At 38.2% G+C, this 17,674-nt stretch overlaps 1 protein-coding gene across 1 annotated transcript in view; it reads right to left on the bottom strand.

The window, feature by feature from the left end:
• Positions 1 to 17,674, bottom strand: part of DNAH10 (dynein axonemal heavy chain 10) — a 57,593-nt gene that overhangs the window by 22,275 nt on the left and 17,644 nt on the right. The window contains exons 21-50 of the mRNA XM_075718979.1: positions 17,445 to 17,603; positions 16,991 to 17,107; positions 16,816 to 16,918; positions 16,401 to 16,579; positions 15,516 to 15,727; positions 15,049 to 15,205; positions 14,380 to 14,613; positions 14,153 to 14,275; positions 13,122 to 13,355; positions 12,382 to 12,605; positions 11,625 to 11,894; positions 11,347 to 11,530; positions 10,920 to 11,054; positions 10,352 to 10,504; positions 9,598 to 9,786; positions 9,341 to 9,487; positions 8,323 to 8,514; positions 8,035 to 8,153; positions 7,709 to 7,867; positions 7,258 to 7,393; positions 6,982 to 7,104; positions 6,330 to 6,464; positions 5,806 to 6,022; positions 5,207 to 5,326; positions 4,143 to 4,288; positions 3,581 to 3,733; positions 2,782 to 3,042; positions 1,936 to 2,108; positions 1,478 to 1,571; positions 237 to 404 (exon numbers count right to left, since the gene is read on the bottom strand). Coding sequence (XP_075575094.1) covers positions 237 to 404; positions 1,478 to 1,571; positions 1,936 to 2,108; positions 2,782 to 3,042; positions 3,581 to 3,733; positions 4,143 to 4,288; positions 5,207 to 5,326; positions 5,806 to 6,022; positions 6,330 to 6,464; positions 6,982 to 7,104; positions 7,258 to 7,393; positions 7,709 to 7,867; positions 8,035 to 8,153; positions 8,323 to 8,514; positions 9,341 to 9,487; positions 9,598 to 9,786; positions 10,352 to 10,504; positions 10,920 to 11,054; positions 11,347 to 11,530; positions 11,625 to 11,894; positions 12,382 to 12,605; positions 13,122 to 13,355; positions 14,153 to 14,275; positions 14,380 to 14,613; positions 15,049 to 15,205; positions 15,516 to 15,727; positions 16,401 to 16,579; positions 16,816 to 16,918; positions 16,991 to 17,107; positions 17,445 to 17,603 — 5,016 coding nt within the window. The remainder of the gene's footprint in view (positions 1 to 236; positions 405 to 1,477; positions 1,572 to 1,935; positions 2,109 to 2,781; positions 3,043 to 3,580; positions 3,734 to 4,142; positions 4,289 to 5,206; positions 5,327 to 5,805; positions 6,023 to 6,329; positions 6,465 to 6,981; positions 7,105 to 7,257; positions 7,394 to 7,708; positions 7,868 to 8,034; positions 8,154 to 8,322; positions 8,515 to 9,340; positions 9,488 to 9,597; positions 9,787 to 10,351; positions 10,505 to 10,919; positions 11,055 to 11,346; positions 11,531 to 11,624; positions 11,895 to 12,381; positions 12,606 to 13,121; positions 13,356 to 14,152; positions 14,276 to 14,379; positions 14,614 to 15,048; positions 15,206 to 15,515; positions 15,728 to 16,400; positions 16,580 to 16,815; positions 16,919 to 16,990; positions 17,108 to 17,444; positions 17,604 to 17,674) is intronic.

Here is a 17,674-nt window from a genome sequence, read left to right as displayed (position 1 = left end):
GCAGCACCATTATTTCTTTGCCCTTCCTCAGGGAAAATAAACTATCGGAAAACACTGCCGACTCTGTAGCTGATCCTCAATTTTCATTACTGCAGACCCCAAATGGGTAACAGTGCACATAAAATTCTGTGTGCACACAGAATGAGAACAGATTTCCTACAGTTTGAGGCAGGCTCCTGCCCATTCCTCAGGCACAGAGACAGAATCAGGCACAGTTCCAAGCTGATGCACACTACCTGAAAGAGAGCTTTTGCTGCATCATAGTCTTGGATATCTTCATAAATACGAGGTTCTCCTTCACTCAGTGCCATTCTGAAATCTCCAAAAAGAATAGGATCCCTCATGGCCTGCTCCAAGTCATCTCTGAAATTCTCTTCAATCAGGTTTTTTATATGACCTTGTACCTTCAAGGATATGAAATGAGTCAGGCAACACAACACAGCAGATCATTCTGAAACTGGTAACACTTAGAAGGGTGATAATGCAGATTCTTGCTCAAATACTGACTGATTTCAAGGGGATATTTATGTCACTAGAAGATCCAAAGACCACAGCCTCCTATTGTGTTCTATGTATGATCTAAAATGATCTAATAGGCAGTTCAAGAACCATTCAAGCCAATGGACTGCAGAAGTTTAAGACAGAAAAGGATAAGCCTGTTAAAAAAGATACCTTCTCATTTATTGGTGTAAATATTGTATTAATAAACCTTCCTTCTCAGCATTCATAGATGTCTCGCCACCAAGCTTTCTCACAAATCTTGTAGGTCTGAATGCTTGTACAAATACAGAAAAGCTGCAATATAATTACTCTGAGTTGTGAAAATTGAGCTGGAAATGTATCTCTGTATGTTAGAGGAGAAAGTTTTAAGCAGAAAAATCTGAAGTCATGTTAATCTACCTCTTTTCATCTAAGCAAGTTGCTTCGCAAGTTGCTTATATGTAAGTAAACTTTACCCCAATTCCTCCCCTAATTCTCAAGGTATAAAGCTGGCAGCGTTCTCTCTTGTGTTTTAAGATACAATTTGGAGCATTTTCCAGTTTGCATAACAGCCAAAACTGAATCCATTGTTTAAGGACTTGGCTCTTACCCTTCTTTTTCCTACTTGATTGTATAGTCACATTCTGGTACAATCCTTCCTAAAGGAAAATACTGACTTGAAGTGATTTCCTGAGTTTTCCCCTGCACTGTTCTCACACTTTGTCACCTGTGCCACTGCTAACCAATTTTCCTGGACAGGCAAACAGAGTGACACTTTCCATTCCTTCAGCAGATCTGCTCACTTAAGTCTGCCATAGTCACTTTATTTTAGAAAAGAAAACTCCATGGGCCATGTTTTAAATTAATGGAGCAATATAGTGGTTAGACAAGTCTGCAGTCTGACTGCAAGACCTGAGTGCAATGGTTGGTAATGTTGCTGTTGCAAATTAGTTGCCATAGTAATAGTGACTCCTGAAAGTTTGAAGAAATTACTCACCAATGCTTTATCTGCTTCATTAATCAGCCTGTCATGGAACACCCTCAGGCACTCATTTCTCCAAACTCTCACCATCTGGGTCACTGTTTGAAACCTGAATTAATATCAAAATATCAGACTGCACCAAAGGAGATGACATGATTCCTAAGGCCATATGGTTAATAACGCTGACCAAACTCTGGATTGACTTTTTTTACTCTTTTTGGTTTTGTTCTTTTCATAATAACTAATTTGCTTGCATTTTTACCTCTGGATATCTTATTTAAGAAAGATTAATGCATCGGTGTTTGTCATCAGGAGTAAGATCACAATTTAGAATGTTCCTGAACATTTTCTCATTGTGGCGAAGGTTTAATGAAAAGTGACCGAATTTCATGTACCAGATTACGTCATCTTCACCCAGATTCATCCAATATAAATAGGTGTAGGACCACTGAAGACAGTTTTTCTATTCTTACCTCTCTGGAGTTGTAAGGGTAAGTCCATTATAGACCCTGGAAAGATCCCGCAGGTTAAAAATGTAATGGAATTTGGAAGGAGTAGGGGGTAGGTCACAAATAATCATTTTATAAAGCTCCAAAGTACACACAGTAATCTTGTCAGAGATGGTTGATATAGACTCATTAAACATCTGCAAACATGAGAAAGAAGAGGTGTTTTCATGAGACTGCCCAGAGAGAACTCAGTGCCATTAAATGTACTCTGCTTCCCAGCTTTTAAACCTGTTTGGTATATTTCAAATAACTGAGGGCGAACATTTTCAGAAATTCATATTCCTCTGTAGTATGAACATTCTGCAGTTAAATGTTTTGGGAAGGCCCCATCTTCACTCCAGAGCTTGCACAGTGCTGAAGATAACATCAAACTCCATGACTGGAATTTCCACAGCACTTCTACAGCAGAAAAAATAAACCGCTTTTTTCTTATATAATGTTGCAGGTTACTTGCTAGTAATGCAGTCTACTGCATTATATTAAATTTTCCACGTCATTCAGAAAGAGTTTGCTGACCTTTGTGTATTTGGTTACAGGAACCATAACCAAATCATTCATAGGTTTCAACCTATGAAAAGCACCAGGTTTATAAATTATCTGCTGAGTTGAATGTTTACAAATTACTCAAGAATTTATCAAAACAGTGTAAACCCACTGAGAAAGAGAAGAGGAAGGGAAAGGTTTGCATGAGGTTCTAAATATAAGAAAGCCTGATAACAGAAGATTTCAGGTCCTGCGATAACACAGAAATAAATGTCTATTTAAAAATAATAAACCTGTTGAGCAACCCTTTAAAAACAGTGAAATTACCGCAGTGTGGCCTTTCAGGATGGAGGCATAGATCAAATTCAGTGATTGCTCAGAAGGGAAAGGTATGTTAAAAACACTGAAGAGTGAGATGAATCGAGGGTCAACTTCATTCCGACCTCCTCCAGCCTTCCCCATGGCAGCAATAAAACCCAGGTCTCGAAGAAGTTTACAGTTCATCTCCTTACCACGGTCGTACAAGAAACCTTTTTCTAGCAGCAGCTTCAATAGGGCAATCGGTTGCTGTGTGCCATACTCATCAACCTTTGTAATACAAAAGAGTCAAGATATTTAGAGCACAGTACATCAGCATGCTAGTTACCGCTATAAATGTGGAAATACTGTGCTCCATACTCAGGAGAACATTACAGGGACTAAGTGACACTTTGTAAAGCTCTAGCACTGATTGTGAACATTCATTCCAATGTATCCTATGGGAAAAGTGCCGCTTCTTCGGGACAAACTAAATGCACACATAGTCTTTCGCCCCATTTGTAAAGAGAAAGGGGTGTTTTCTACAATACACAACCTGTAGCCAATATCAGGCCACAGAGACATGATTTTAATGGCATAGAGAAATGATCCAACAGGATCTCTTACATATAGGACAAATATTGTTACAGACAGAAACACCCGCTACTGCACACAAATCCAACTCTTCTGAAGATCCTAAGCTGAAATCCAGTTATGCATTTACCATGAATCTCCTTGACTTGTGATTCCTTGGATCTGTGCATGAAGGGACCACATCAGTGCCACCCCACATATTTCTATACTACCCTGCAAACCACTGGCAGCTTACCCTTGGCATATTCATATCATCCATGAAAACAATGAGACGTTTTCCCATAGGAGGGCCATAAGTGTCTTTAGTTCGTTTCTCTACGTTTGTCTCCAGGTTTCTCTGAATGTCCATTGATGTTGTACGAGAAGAGAAGTTAATTACTAGCAGAAGCTGCAAAGGGGAGGAAATGGGTTAAGAATGGATTTTTACCTGTTCTTTTTTTTAACTAGAGCATTCAAAAAATAATCTTTATATTAGACTGTCAGACATACAGGAAACACTTCTCTGGTCCATTTATTCACTTGAATTACAGATGACAAAGAAAAGTAATCCCATTCTTAGCACTTCGATAATATATATTTACTTTATAAAATTGAGTTTGTACATGGTAGAACAGAACAAAACATTTTTGATCATGAAAGATTCTCAAATCATTCACACACTTTGGGTCTCAGCTTGCAGTCACGTTACCGAAGTCAATATTGCTACCCACAGACTCAGGCTTCACAATGCAAATTTAGCACAAGGACAAAGAACAAAAATGCATCTTTGGACACAAGGCAAAATGACTCATACATACAGTAAGGTCTTTGTTCAGATTGTTTAGGAAGTTCTGTGTAGTTGCTGTTTTAGATGTACCCGATTCACCTACAAGAACAACTGGGCGTTTTATTTTTACCATCTGTTCTAGTAACCAAGTAGTGCGTGTTGTATCCACTGTAGGCACTGAAAAAGATCATGAATATGATAGCAGGTTAAATTAAAATGCAGTATAGCTGGGGGATTTATATTTATAGAATAGTGCTGGATCAGACTTCTCAAGGTATTAACAAAGACATAATCTGAAATATCAACTCACTAACAATGTTGAAAGAAAATTTTAATTGCTCAACCATCTCTTTTCAGCTTTTATCACTGGGATCTTTTCTCCTATAGACATATTGAAAAAGAAATTATCTTCCATATAGGAGGGTCATGGACTGGTTAAGCTCCATTTAATCCCTATTTCAATCGTGTAATCAGGATTTATCTGGATCATAAGCATTTTCCCAGAACTCTAGAGAGATGAATTTTGTTCTATGTGAATAGCCTGCCATCAGGAGCAACTTTAGAGATCGAACAATTATCTCTTGTGTCAGTGAAGTTAACCTGTGCTTGCTGAAGTATTACTATAAAGTAACCTGCATTAATTTTTCCTTATCTATGAAAAGCACTTGTCACCATTATACAGTGCTTGAAGTAACAACTAATGACATCCTTAAGAATGTAATTTTCATCCACTAAGTACTTGAACTACGGAGCTGACATTTTTCTAGAGTTTCTGGTAGAGCAGACTGTGAATCTTCTACTATTCTGTCTTGTAAAAGGTATTGTTAGCTCCTAATAAGCCTTATTTACTGAAACAAGCTTTTCATCCTTTCCTTGTTTCTTTATTACACAGTGCTGTAAATATCAACTCTATTCCTGCTAAACTACTATGACAAGAACATTAAAGAAATTGATTTGTGCCATCACAAGAAACTGAACCTGAGCAGATGACCTTTCAGTACAGAAAGAGGATGTCTCATATTAAGTGCCATGCGCTCAGTGGTGGCACATTATAAAATAAAGGCATATCATCACTATATTTTATCTTACACTCACCTAGAATGTCAAGAAATTTCACTTGAGGCTTATGAATATATTCAGGAACAAGTTTCATCCAAGGTACCCACTTTTTTTGAAATCCATCAAAATGAAAGTCATACAAGGTTGGCAGTTGACCTGCAAACCATTAAGGAACTGGAGGTTTTCTAGGACACTGAAATATTTCATAAGAAAACAATCTGATTGAGATGAAAGTGAAGGGTAAGATTCTGGACCAAGTTGGGCAACACTATGTTCTGTTTACTTGACATTTAACCCAGTAAGACATCAACCAAAATTCTCCTAGTCCAGCACTTGGACCACACTATCACTTTTTAAGCACCTTTCACTGGCTTTCCTTTCACATTTTATTTTTCCTTTCACTGTTTATCTCTTCAGCTTGGCATAGAAAAGTACTGTTCTGTGAGGACAGACCAGTAGCTGAGGGTCATCTAGCATCACCATCTCTATGTGGTTTTCAGTGATAGTCCTTCAGAGAGCATATTTTGCAGCCAGGATAGGTAGCTGGAAGTAAGAACAATGTTCTGCCTTCATGGAAGCTAACACTTTTCTAATATAATCAATGGGATTCAGACTAAATTATGACAAGATTCTACCTGGCAGTTCCCCTGGCTTAGCCAGGATGTTGTCATCATGAACAGTAGACATGCAGGAAATACGTTTAACATTTTCATCAAATTTAATTCGGCCATCATCAAGAAGAGCAGCACCTAAGGAGGAATACAAAGCTTCCAAGAAAAAACACTCCAGAACATCAGGATCATCAGGCTGCACCACAACTAGAGCTTCCAGCATCACAGTCAACTGCACCACCTGTTGTAAAACAAGACAAAACTGTAAATAGAATTGCCATCCGGATACATGAAAACTCTTAATATGTTTTCAGCTGTTTGAGTGTTTGCTGATCTTTTGTCCTTACAGGTGTATCTACTGATATGAGTATTAATGACAGTAGAAGAGCATTGTTAGGAACTGACTGTTTGTTTTATCTCTTGGGGCTCATCACTAGCAAACTGACATTTCAGCATGGACTCTACTCTTGTGCTTTCATTGGAAGGTTGTTACTCTTGCCATTGTTCCATTTCTCTTTTTAGATAAACCTTTATTCTCTATTCCTTACCATATTTAAATCTGTTTGAGGAACAATGGTCTTCAGCCTTTCTCCATGCCTGCCGTTCACAATTCCCTCTACAATCATATCAATAAGGTAGGGCACGTATTTTTGAAAGAGACGATTCAATTCTATTCTCTCTTGCTGAGGAACGAAAAGGACAACAATTCAGCACACAGAAACCTGGAAAGACAATTTTTGACAGCAGAGCTTCCCTTCAATATCTGGCTGACCAAGTACAATTGTTCTTGCAGGAATCACTTCTACCAAAGACGGGGTACAGTCACATGAAGAGATGTGACACTGTTTTATGGACTGGGTTTTCAGCAGGTAAGGATCTGCATTCATCAGATGCTAGCAACTAAGTTGTCTTACTTCAACTCCCTGTGGACTTGAGTTTTTAATCTAAATGTAAGAAACAAGGACCTAAGCAATCTCACTGTTAACTCTTTGGAGATCAGGTAAACTGATTTCTTGGTGCTTCACTTCTCAGAAACAACCGTAAGTTAGAAAAAGAACTCTCTTTAGCCCTCTGCTGTAGGCCTAGTGATTAGATTTGTTGTCAGAAAATCAGACTGCCTTTAAAAACTTCTATTTTTACAGCGGTCTACAGTTCAGTATTTAATACAGATACTCTCTGAACAAGTGCAGAAATTCCCACCTCATTTCCTCTTTCTTGGATCCACTTCTGCCAGTAGGGCTTATATTTCAGATTTTTAGGATCTACAAAGACCATTCCACAGCGGGATACCGTGGCAGGAGATGCATACTGTAAGTCACCAACCTATAACATAATCATACAAGACAATCATACACTTAAACAAAGAGTTTAAGTAACTGCTTAAACAGTAACAGCCACAGTAACTGCTTTTCAGGCTTTGTAGACCCATCTTTATCTAACCCTTCCCATGTATTAAACGGTACAGTCATTACTTACCTCAAACAACAAAGCACAGTGCGACTGAAGTCTAATCCGCTCCCCATTTGCCAGGGTCAATAACTTGTTGTCATCCATGACAGAATTCATGTTTTCAACCCAGAGAGCATCCACATCTCCATCAAACAGAATGTACCTGTGGATACAGGAGCCAAGGGGCACTGACAAATCTCTGATTTTAGTAACATATTTCAGAGTTCAGATGTGCCATCAATGGTGTAAATGTCAGTCCAGCTGTTTTGAAGCCTCCCGTTCATTTTTGATAATTGCATAGTTTCCATCCATCTCACTGAGGCTGGAAACTCACAGAAGACAGAAAAAACCCTAGACACTTACTAGTTATTTAGCTGCTTTTTTTTAAATAGTGTAGTATCAAATATTTCAAATAAAATAAAATATTGATGTAAAACTCAGTATCTAAAAATCATCACGATGATTTCTAGCTGTCTACCTTCGCTCTTTCTTGTCAGTAGGCCTGTTGATATCCCGAAAAATGTTTGACAGGACTCCATCTGTCCAGTCTCGTGTGGTAGGGTCAAGGATCCCATACAGCTCAATCACACTCATAGCTTTAGGGTTCAGTGTGTAAAGCTTTGTCAATAATCCCAGCCTAGAGATACAGCAAGAAAAGCAATATTAAAACGACACAATACAATCTCATGTTAAGCCAAGCAAATATTACAGCAGCTATTGATCTTGTCATGACTACACAGGGCTGAATAATGCAGTCTATACCATTTTACAACCAGATTTCCATGTATCAAATTCTGTACTCACTTGTTTTGGGCCTGGCACAAAGCATTAATGACAACTGACTTGCCACCTCCAGTAGGTCCAACTACCATTGTAGTGTGACGAGTTAGCATTGTCTCATACATCTGAACTACTTTATCCACCTGTAAGATAAATATTGATTCAATAGACTGCTGTCCGTAATTCTTCTGTGGAAAAGATCAGCAGACGGTCTATACCAGCTAAACTTTCCTGGAGCCACTCCAGAGTGCAGCAATGCATATCCAGCCTAATGTTTACAACAAAAACTCAAGCAATTAACGTTTTTTATACCTGGATTGGTAAAACAACATAACCTCCTTCTTCCAGCACTTGTTCTACAGCATCATTAAAGTTAGGATAGCGGACTCGAGGGCAATCCAGGCCAGGAAACAGGTCAGAGATTAGGCCAAGGAAGAGAGGTACATCTTCAAACACAAATTTAGGAAGATTCATATCTCGTAGAGCTCTCATCAGTACAACTTCCTAGACAAAACATAGCAGAACCAATCTTTACCAAGTAGCTAACCAACTATCTAATATGTAGTAACTTCAAACATCTCTAAAAACTATTGCCTGATTACTTTAGTACAGCTCTGAGAATGTTTTCTTGGCATCGGTTACCAGTGGAAACAAAGGTTATAAGCACACCAATAGCTAAGAACAATACACTGCCTTTTTCTACCATATTAACCAAATGCTGGAGTGGCCCACACCACAGCTTCCCTGATTTGATGTTAAAATAACCCACTGTTTTATGAACATACCCAAGTTCTGTAGTCCCCTTGAGAGTATCATTTAGACCCCAACTTCCTGCCAACCTGCAATGTCCATCTGTACATAACTTTATAGGAGAGTATCCTTCAGCTGTCTCCAAGTTTTTAAGAAGACATATGAATAAGAATTTCCCTAGGCAACTGGGTATCACAACCGTACATATAGAAATAAAAAATAGGTGTAAAAGAAAGCCATAAAAGCAATGCAGTATTGAAAAACTTTCATTTATAAGTATACTGTACTACTTGAGCTACACAATTAACAACTGCATGACTGGAGCACTCACTGTTCAAAAACCAGCTTTCGCTATTCATCCAGAGACATTAATCTTAACAAGAAGTAAAATACCTCATTTTCTATAGATTCCCCTACTTTGACTCGAGTTCTGACAGTAACTTGCTGGCAGAAGGCATGATGGAACTCAGTAAGAACGAATTGAAATAACAAGACCAGTGCTCCTATTTCTAATGCAGACAAACTACATCTTCCTAATGAAAAAGATGATCTGCTTAGGGTAACTAAGTAGCAAATCTACCTCACTGAGGTCTGCTGATCCTCTTTTCAGTTCTCCAGCCATCACCAACACTGACTTAAGGGCCCGCAGTCCAAAATCATAATGATGCTGTTTAGAAAGTTGTTCCTTTGCCAGCTTGTATAGCACTGTCATCTTTTTGGCAAGGATCTGTTTGAGATTTAAGTTAAGAGAATCACAAATGTGTAAGTCGCAACCAAACACCGGCCACGCATACATGGGTGTATACATGGGTATAGGTAGCAATAAAATTTTCTTACCTTTGCCATAAGGAACCCTTCAGAAAAGAGCATGATTTCACAGATTTGCTGAAGATCTGGTACAATAACAACCACAGGCCTGAACAAAGCTTTTACAGACTCAGGGAGCTCAGTCCGGCCAGCATAACCAGGATTCATCGTAATAAAAATGCCCATACGGCTATCAAGGGTAATTTCCTGTCCTTCAAACTAAAGGCATAAGTACACATTAGAACAATGTGTATTTGGAATTGAAATAAATAGTACTATTTGCTCAAAGAGAAAACCAGCAATACCGGGGCACCCACTTAGGACAACATGTTAAAATACTTAGCTTTAGATAGTCATCCAGATACATTCATCCCACTGTTTGTATCTTGGAAATAAACATCAAGACATTTCACACTTCTCAATCAAATTTTCCTGCTGTGGGTTTTGAATTCCAACAAACATCAGTAAATAAAGCCTCACAATCCACATCAAGTTAAGTTACTTCTCTCCCTAATTACTATTATACGATTATCCCATTTCCTTACTATTATCCTATTTAGCTTACTTTTACCCCACTTCACAAAGGAAGAACCTAGCAAAGGATTAAGAAATCAGCAAGGGTTTAACATCTCTGAAACTGAGAGTACATCCTCTGGAGTTTGAAATATTCAGCACAAAGGAATTATAGAAGAAGCCTTTGATCTAATGATGGGGTCTAACCCTGAATCTTGGCCTTAGAAACAAGATCAGCCTTCACAATCACTCTTCTTTTTTTAATGTTTACCTGAAATGTTTTCAACTGATTCATTAAAGCATTTCGAATAGTCTGAATCTGAGAAGAAATGACTGAAAGCACGGAAGCATCAATACGATTGAATTCATCAAAGCATCCCCATGCTCCACACTGGGCAAGACCAGAGAAAATTTTACCAACTGCCTAACAAGAACAACAAGAAAAAACATCTCAGCAATGAATATATAAAACATTCAGTGTCAGCAAATTTTGGAGTATGCTAAAACTCTTAATGACTGAGTAAAACCTCTGGATATTTATATATGCAGGAGCTAGCAATCTGTCACAAGGTCTTACCATAATTACTTGCCAAGTGCAGATTGCCTATGATGAGCTTAAACACATGGTCATCTAGTCATTGCTCCCCTGCTTGAAAGTACCTGAAATTCCTTCAGGAATATATTCAAAATAGACATTTTTTACTGTATTGCATTATCAACCGGCATGGTATCTCTAAGGGAGGCATGTATTCAGAAGTTCAGAGTATGTCCTTAACCTGGGCACTGAAAAAGAGCAGTAACTGGCACTTTATCAGAGAACACAGATCTTTAACTCTTACTTTGAAATCCATGCCTTCTCCACAGTTTGTCACTACACACAGCAAGCCCAGTGCTTTGGCCAGATCCTTGGTTGTTTCCGTTTTCCCTGTACCTGCTGGCCCTGCTGGTGCTCCTCCCAGAAACATTGATAAAGCCTTTGGAGACAGACCAAAAAGCAAAGCAAAGCTTGGATTAGATTTATATTAGGTTGATAGCAAAATCACAAATGAACCCTTGGGTACAAAAAGCCTTAAATTTTATCTGAGAATGCATTCTACGTTATCTTTGAGGAAATCAGGTTAGAAGGATATCACAACTGATTTCAAACATATTAGCGTTCACATTGGCAACTAGGAGCTGGCAGGAAGTGGCAATAAAACAATTACGTGATTGCCTAGAAGTGGGTTTTAAAAGGGCTTGTTAGTAAAAAACCCCTTGAACATACACCTGTGTGAGTGTAAGATAAATCCGATCTGTAAGCGGGGTGATCACAAGACGTCCGTTCAAACCCATATATTCATAACCATATGAAAATGTGCCTGTGCACTGCCGCACATTCAGTTCATCTGGCTCTCGGTCCCAGTAAAAACGCAGCTGGCTTTCCCATTCAAACTCCTGAGCCTGCAGAATGCTACACAAGAGAGACTTGCTCACATGAGGTAAAAGGATGGAAATACAATTTATGCATTTGGTATTTTCTCAATAGGTTGGGGGGTGGTATTTACCTGTCTCTTACGAATATATCAACAATGTCTCTGGCATGAACATCAATAATGAGAACAGTGTTGTATTTTTTCCTGTCATTTTTGCTCAAAGGCATTGTAATGCGGGTAACCAGGTCATCAATTTGCTTATGCATTTTTTTAGCATAAAGTTTCATTGCCTGTTTTTCTCCCTTCTTCACTTTCCGAAAGACATCCTCTACCTCCCAAGTCCACCACACCTGATTAGCAGCCAGCACCATCATGCCTTGGTAGAGTAACATCCAATCAACTCTGGGAAACACATATAAGGAGGGAGTCTAAGTTACTGTTTATTCTAAGTAACTGATCAGGACAGGAAAAAAAAAAAGGAAAAAAAAAAGTTCCTCCTATTTCTACTACGACATGAGCCAAACTTTACAGAGATGTACAGAATTCTATCAAGGTGTGCTGTAGTATTTCAAAAGCCTAGGAAATACTCTGATAGAAAAGCTGCCTATTCCATGTGTAAAGATTGCCAAGTGGAATTCATAGTGAGAAAAACATACTGTGCACACAACACTAAAAATAAAAACTCAAGACTTAGGAAATTAGATACGATAGGTAACACAATTTTTTCTGATCAGTTAAAATACTGCATATGCCTGTATTCATATCCCTCCACACACAGAAATACAGGCTAAGTTGTGTAAAAATTTAAAAATTTAGTATTTTTCTGTATCGCTACAGCTCATAATAACATATAAGGTATTTGTGTTATCCTTGACACTGATTGTTTCACCTGCTTCTGTCTTCACAGTATCGAAAAATAGCTTCCTTAGTAAGGAGTCTGTTCGTTCGTCTCATTTCTGCTAGCACTGCTGTCATCCAATTCTCCACTCTGCCTTCTGCAGCTACAGCCTGCCGGAACTCCATAACCTCCCCCTCAGCTGAAATCATGGCTGATGCAATTTTCTTATCACCATCCCCATCCTGAAACCTCAGGGAGGCTATGTTATCATACATCTGAAATGCACCAACAAAGAAATTCACTGGCATTTTAGAAACAAAGCTTGAAAGATGTAAGTGTATCTTAATCTTGAAAGAAAATTCCCATGGACTCTAAACAGAAGTGGATCTGACTCGTAAGTAATCAAATACAAATGTTGATATATAGCTCAGCAGCCCAACTGCAGAGTAAACAAGCAGATGATCTGGCCCAAATGATATTGATTTTTTTTCTAGAAAATAAAGATCTATCAGGAGGTACAGGAAGATTCTTTAACGATTGATCTCTGGTGTATCTTGAATGCTCCTCTACCAACGTTCCTCTACCATAATTGCTACTGGGCAGTATGAGAGCCAGGAGAGACTACCGATCACATTTCATTTGGTTATTTGGAAGCTTCTTCAAGATGTTGCCAGGATGCTCTTTGCATGCAATAAATATTAGCGCATCCTTAACAGCATGTACAGTGTAGTCTGTTAAACTTTTTAAAGCACCTAAAAGCACAAGGCACTGTGGAAAGCCAGACACTGTACCTTTATCATGTGTTCCTGGACGCAAAGTGGGTTACTGCTGCCAAGGATACTAAGCAACTCCTCATCAGATATAAAGAAAAATCTTGGGAAAGCATTTCGCTTGGAATCCAAATAATCATTCAAGCTTTTCTGACATTTCTCCAGCACATCATTTATATGATGGAGGTCTGACAGACGATTTGGGGCTTCGCAGGATTTTTTTATTGTTGGTTCTTTCACAGTTTCATCCATTATCTACATAGGGAGAAAAGAAAGTTTAGAAAATACTGAACAGCAATGAATTATACTAAATTATATTTAACTAGTGACAAAGCACATAAGCAGCACAATCGGTATAGGTTCTTACAGAAGTGAATTAAACAGTTTTAAATATGGTTTCCTATTGCTGCAGTGCTGTATGAAAACATGAAGATAGTATGCTTTCAAAGCTGAGAGCATGAAGATACTACTGTAAAAGCAAGCGTAAGCAAGACAAGCCTGTATCCCAAGTCATGCAAGCACAAGCATATACCTGACTTTGCTCCTGTATACAGTGGTACTTCAGCTGAAGGACAAACGTAGCATTTCAGAATCACAGTACTATCTCAATTTTGCAGATGGGAGAAAGAAAAGTAAGCCATATTCATACTGGGAGTATGTGTTCAGTATGGGAAGAGTGGCATTATACCAGGAAAGTCTTTTTAGCATGTATGTAGGTCCTCAATCTACAGAAACACATCTGCTTAGATTCTTACTATCGTGGTAAAGGTAAAAAAATGTATCCAACGAAAGGAAAAGGAGACCCTGCCTGCCCCGTACTACCAGCCAGGGATCACACCTCTGGCCAGCTTAGCTAAATCAGGAGTAGTCTTCTGTTTATGACAGACGTGAAGTAAAATACGAGTTTCTGGGTTCCCCAATCTCACGTTCAATTCATTATAACATACCATTCTCAGTGTTACAAATGACATAGAAGACTACAGCTAGCTATGGAACTGGAAGCAAAATGCACCAAATAATTCTGCTGATCACAAGTCAAGTCAGTTACTTGCCTTTTTAAACATCCTGTCTACGCTGTCAAATATTTTGGCTTCCTCTGGAAGCTGTGATCTGATATCTCCACCAATAAAGATGCTCTCCAGGTACATCCATTTCCTCTGAACCACTATCCAGATCTAAGAATCAAATGTTACCATCAAAGTGAAAAAAAAAAACCAATAGAAAACCCTGGTTACAAATAATAAACATTAATTATTTAGTCCAGCACTTTCCTCCCTACCTCAATTACTTCACCAATCAATGACAGAGTTTTTTCCCAGTGGTGAACAGTTGAAAGGAAAGGAGCCACAAATCGACTGCCCAAAACACTCTGAAGATTGACATTGTTGTCATCAAGAATCTCTAAAATTTCATCTACAGATCCCAGAATAAAGCCTCGCTTCTCAGTGCCTTTGAAGTACACTTGTACAGTGAATTTCAGGTGTTCCCATGTTTCTGCTATTTCCTTCACACCCTGCATGTGAGCATAAGAAGATGCATGTTTCAGTCTTCAAAAACTAGAGAACTATAATCTTAGCATAAAAATTCAATCAATTAATTCAGCAAAATTTTTGCACGGATTTTCTAACTCTGGTTTATAAAGAAGGGTCTATTTCAAAATATCATGATGGAAACAGAATGGATCCTTCTTCAGATCCTTTTTCATAGGCTAAACTTGCTTACTGTAATAACAGAAATCCAATATAGTGCTGCCAAAGCCAAGACAGCTAAGATTCTGTACCATGTGGTGGCTTGTTAACAGAGCTATTGATCTCAGTTGCCATCAGTTACATCACGGCAGCTCCCTGAAGATGGCCAAATTGCTGTCATGCCAATATAAAAATCTCAAATAAAACACAGACTGTTGTCATCTATGTCTTTGTAGTTTTATTATGATTTTTTACATTACCTTCTCAATGCTGAGTTCCTTAACAGCGGTTCCGACTATTTCACTGATAACATCTGAGTGTCTGTGAAGTTCCATAGCGAACATATTCTCCAAAGTGAATGTTTCTGTTCTCATTTCAAAACTTGTTCCTGTTCTCTCCATAAGGGCTTGCCAATGCCTGTTTTAAATTGACAGATCAACAATTGCACCAACCACCATGATGCAGTTAAAAATGAAAACAACTGTAATTTAATATGTAATAATGAAACCATGTTTAGCACTCTACTGTTTAAACAAGAACTAGTATTTTGAATACATAAAGTATCCTAATTATTGTAGTCACCTTGCATGCTATTACACAAGTTCACTAAGAAGGAAGTGAAATTTCAAGCTGCAGGACATGGCATGACTGAAATTAAAAGTTCTAACAAAACAAACAAAGTATTCCTATATATATAGAAAATGGATTTAAATAAATCAAAACAAACCTTTCTCTTAAAGCTTCATTTTTCAAATCAAGCAACAAAGGAATGGAGTCTCGAAATGCCTTCATTTTTGTTTCCAAGTGAAAGACTACTGGCATACTGCGTACTTGTTTGGGCAGCTTTCGAAGGGCTTTAAGAAATCCTTCAATTCCTTCCTGAAGAAACTGGACATTGAGGTTTATCCAGAGTGTCTGAGACCATTCCTTTTTAGCTGCCTGGGAACAAGGTCATCAGGAGGAAAAAAGTCATATTTCCTTATAGTTCTGACCAAAAAAAACCCCTCTTTCCACTACAGGAGGATCTAGAGACCACAGTGAGGATGCAGATATAATTGTATTAACATTTTACAAACAGAGGAAGAGACAGGTTCATGTCCAAGACCGATTCATAGCCAAACACCAGTTGTGTAAGAAATAATCAAAAGGAAGTATGAAGAACAGGAAAAGCATCCTTAAGACCATACTTTACACGGCATTTTAATTTTGGAAAAATAAAACTTATTAAAAAATAGTTAAGATCAATTAAAGCCTGAGATACCCATTGTCACCTGTACACATACTATATCCAAAAGTAGTTCCACTGAAATGATCAGGAGACTTTTTCAGTAAAATGCCACCCAATAATTATTAGGGGGGAGGGAGGTCTGCTCTTATCTGATAAGAGTATGTGTTTGGTCCACTGTGGAGGCACTGTTAGTCCTGTACTAACATCAGTAAGATCACTTCATCGTGATAGTCAATCACATGTCACAGCTTATTTCATGCAAAGGCTTAGAACAGAGTTGATAGTAACTAGAGGACAATGCAGCCTCTTCTTCTCTCCCCCACCTTTTCTGTATATATGCGCATGAGTATGTGTGTGTCTGTGTATATGCAGTGCAATACTCACTCTTTGTAATTCATAAATTTCATAGATCTGCTTCAGACCTTTCATATCATTCTGTGCTTTCATTAAGCCAGGGTACACTGTAACTGGCAAGTCAAAAAGTTTCTCAACACTGCCCAGTTCCTGATGAATTTTTTCCAGTTTTTCCAATTCTTTTTCAAAAACAGCCATGAGTTCCAATCCTGCGAAAGGAGAGGAATTTTTCTAGATAAACAATCCCAGGGATCATGGGGAATAAGTAAGAGAGCATTTGCATGTAGTCTGTAGAAGTTATAGTACTAAAAATGTCACATTCCTGGTCAATCTGTTTGTATGTTAATAAGGAAAGCACAATTTTCTTGGTTTACATAAAATTTGAAGAATTTGTCCAAAGACTAATATTTTTAAGACATCACCTTACAGACATTAATCCATTTACCTTTATCAAGATTTTCCCCAACAGCACCAGGCCCCTCAGTCATGAATTTATGGAAGAAATCTTCTGTCTCTTTGCTGTAGTCCTCAATTTGTTGCTGTGTAATCTAAAGAGAACAGTGTTTAAATTGTTTTCCTTTCCATTTCTAATATTTTTCAATATTAATTACAAGTATTACCTTTGTGAATGTACTTTTTATGCCTCCAAGGTTGTGATCAACTTCTAATGCTTCAAAGAAGAGAGTCTCCCACTTTTCCTTAATCTTGTCGGCCATCTCTTGCTCTTCTTTAGCTACCTAAAACAAAACAAGTAACATCTCTCACAAGAAATAATTAGTCAGAAGAAAGTGGGGAATATGCGCTCACATTATAAATTCGCAAAACACAAAAACGGCACTGAAGTGATCCAAATCAGATGTCAAAACATGCAATATGTTCATTTTAAAGTGGAGATACTGTTTTGAGAAGGGGGTTTGGACTAGACAATCTCCAGACATCCCTTCTAACTTCAACAATACAGTGATTCTGTAAAAGGTCTTAAAAGGAAAACATTTATTCATTCACACGTGAGGCATCAGTGCCCCTAGCTCAAACCTGAAATGTTCTATGAGGCAAGGCATAACATGCACTTACTGGAATATTGTACATTGCAAGAGTTCGGTATCTCTCCCAGATGTCCAAATATTTCAGTTCCACCTTGAAGGACATGCCTTTTATCTCCGCAATTGTGCCAAGGATGATTTTGAGATCTTCCAGGGAATCTGGAGGTCTCTTAAGAGTCTGTGACAAGCTCTGTAAAAAGTAAAAATAATTTCCAGAAGCAACACTGACAAAGCAATTAGGCAGAATTATAATTACTATTC

The sequence above is a fragment of the Pelecanus crispus genome, chromosome 11, assembly GCF_030463565.1.
Source record: "Pelecanus crispus isolate bPelCri1 chromosome 11, bPelCri1.pri, whole genome shotgun sequence".
NCBI lineage: Eukaryota > Metazoa > Chordata > Aves > Pelecaniformes > Pelecanidae > Pelecanus > Pelecanus crispus.
This window is presented reverse-complemented; position numbering and strand designations above follow the sequence as displayed.